Genomic DNA, 970 nt, shown 5'->3' on the forward strand with positions numbered 1-970 from the left:
GTACACTTCACCCTAGACTTAATAAGAGCTCCCATCACAGCGGAATCATCAGCCCAGATGTCTTCACCAAAAGACCGACGGAACTCAGTACGAGTAAATGGCAACTCAAACGAGCGCTCATCGTTGGCAACCTTCCCCTTCATCTTGAAGTTCAGCACAGCCTATGGATAAACACTCCTCCTCCTTCGCTGACCACAACCCCTTCCCCCCTACCATTCGAAGTAGCTCATCCTTAACAGCAGCGTTATACTTTGGAACTAGCTCTCGGAACTCAGGCTCGAGATCTTTCATATAGAGCACCGGGCAACTTGCTGTCGGCTGATGCCTCCTCCTTTTCTCAATAACCTACCACTACCATCACCACCACTTCTCACGCCCCTCCTTCTCACCCGATCCTTAGCGTGTCGTAGCTGTGGCCATGGCAATACAAAGCAAGAGAGTACTTGTAGTAGCTTATACCTACACCATCGCCCTTCACACAGGACCAACCGCTTCGAGCATTTACGTAGCATGAGTAGTCTCATCAGCCTTCCTTTCCTCCTTTTTCCATCGCTTTAATATCTCCTCCAAGCCCGGCATCGTCAACAGCCTATGCAGCACCTAAGCCCCGACCCTCCAACAACAACACCAACCCCATCCTTGCAGTTCCTCACCAGATTATCAGGCTCCCTCTCGAACAGTGCCGTCACCACCGGGGCCAAGCCGATGAGGTCACCATTAGGCCGAATAAGATGCTCCCTCAAGAGGAAGTCCACAGTGTAACGGAAGAGCACGACCGTCTGAGGACACATTTCTCCCATGCATGCCAACTTTAACATAACAAACCTCATTAGCCAGATTCATCTCGCTACTGTACAAGGCCCTCGTCATCATCGTCATAATAGCCCTATCAGCCTCTACTGTGAGCCGACCCTCTGCCTTCAAACGCTGCCTCAACTGGATTGCTCGGAGGACCTAACACCACCGATCG

General features: G+C 51.3%; 2 protein-coding genes across 2 annotated transcripts; both read right to left on the minus strand.

The window, feature by feature from the left end:
• Positions 1-11: 11 nt before the first annotated feature.
• Pmar_PMAR000593 (hypothetical protein) lies at positions 12-161 on the minus strand (the record flags this gene model as incomplete). The annotated part of the gene is made up of 1 exon (XM_002776195.1): positions 12-161. A coding segment is annotated over one exon (150 nt), but the record flags the coding sequence as incomplete, so codon positions are not given.
• Positions 162-213: 52 nt separating this feature from the next.
• On the minus strand, positions 214-818 carry Pmar_PMAR000594 (hypothetical protein; the record flags this gene model as incomplete). The annotated part of the gene is made up of 4 exons (XM_002776196.1): positions 214-345; positions 390-459; positions 506-600; positions 654-818. Coding segments are annotated over 4 exons (462 nt in total), but the record flags the coding sequence as incomplete, so codon positions are not given.
• Positions 819-970: the final 152 nt, after the last annotated feature.

Source organism: Perkinsus marinus (assembly GCF_000006405.1).
Source record: "Perkinsus marinus ATCC 50983 genomic scaffold scf_1104296953908, whole genome shotgun sequence".
Lineage (NCBI taxonomy): Eukaryota > Perkinsozoa > Perkinsida > Perkinsidae > Perkinsus > Perkinsus marinus.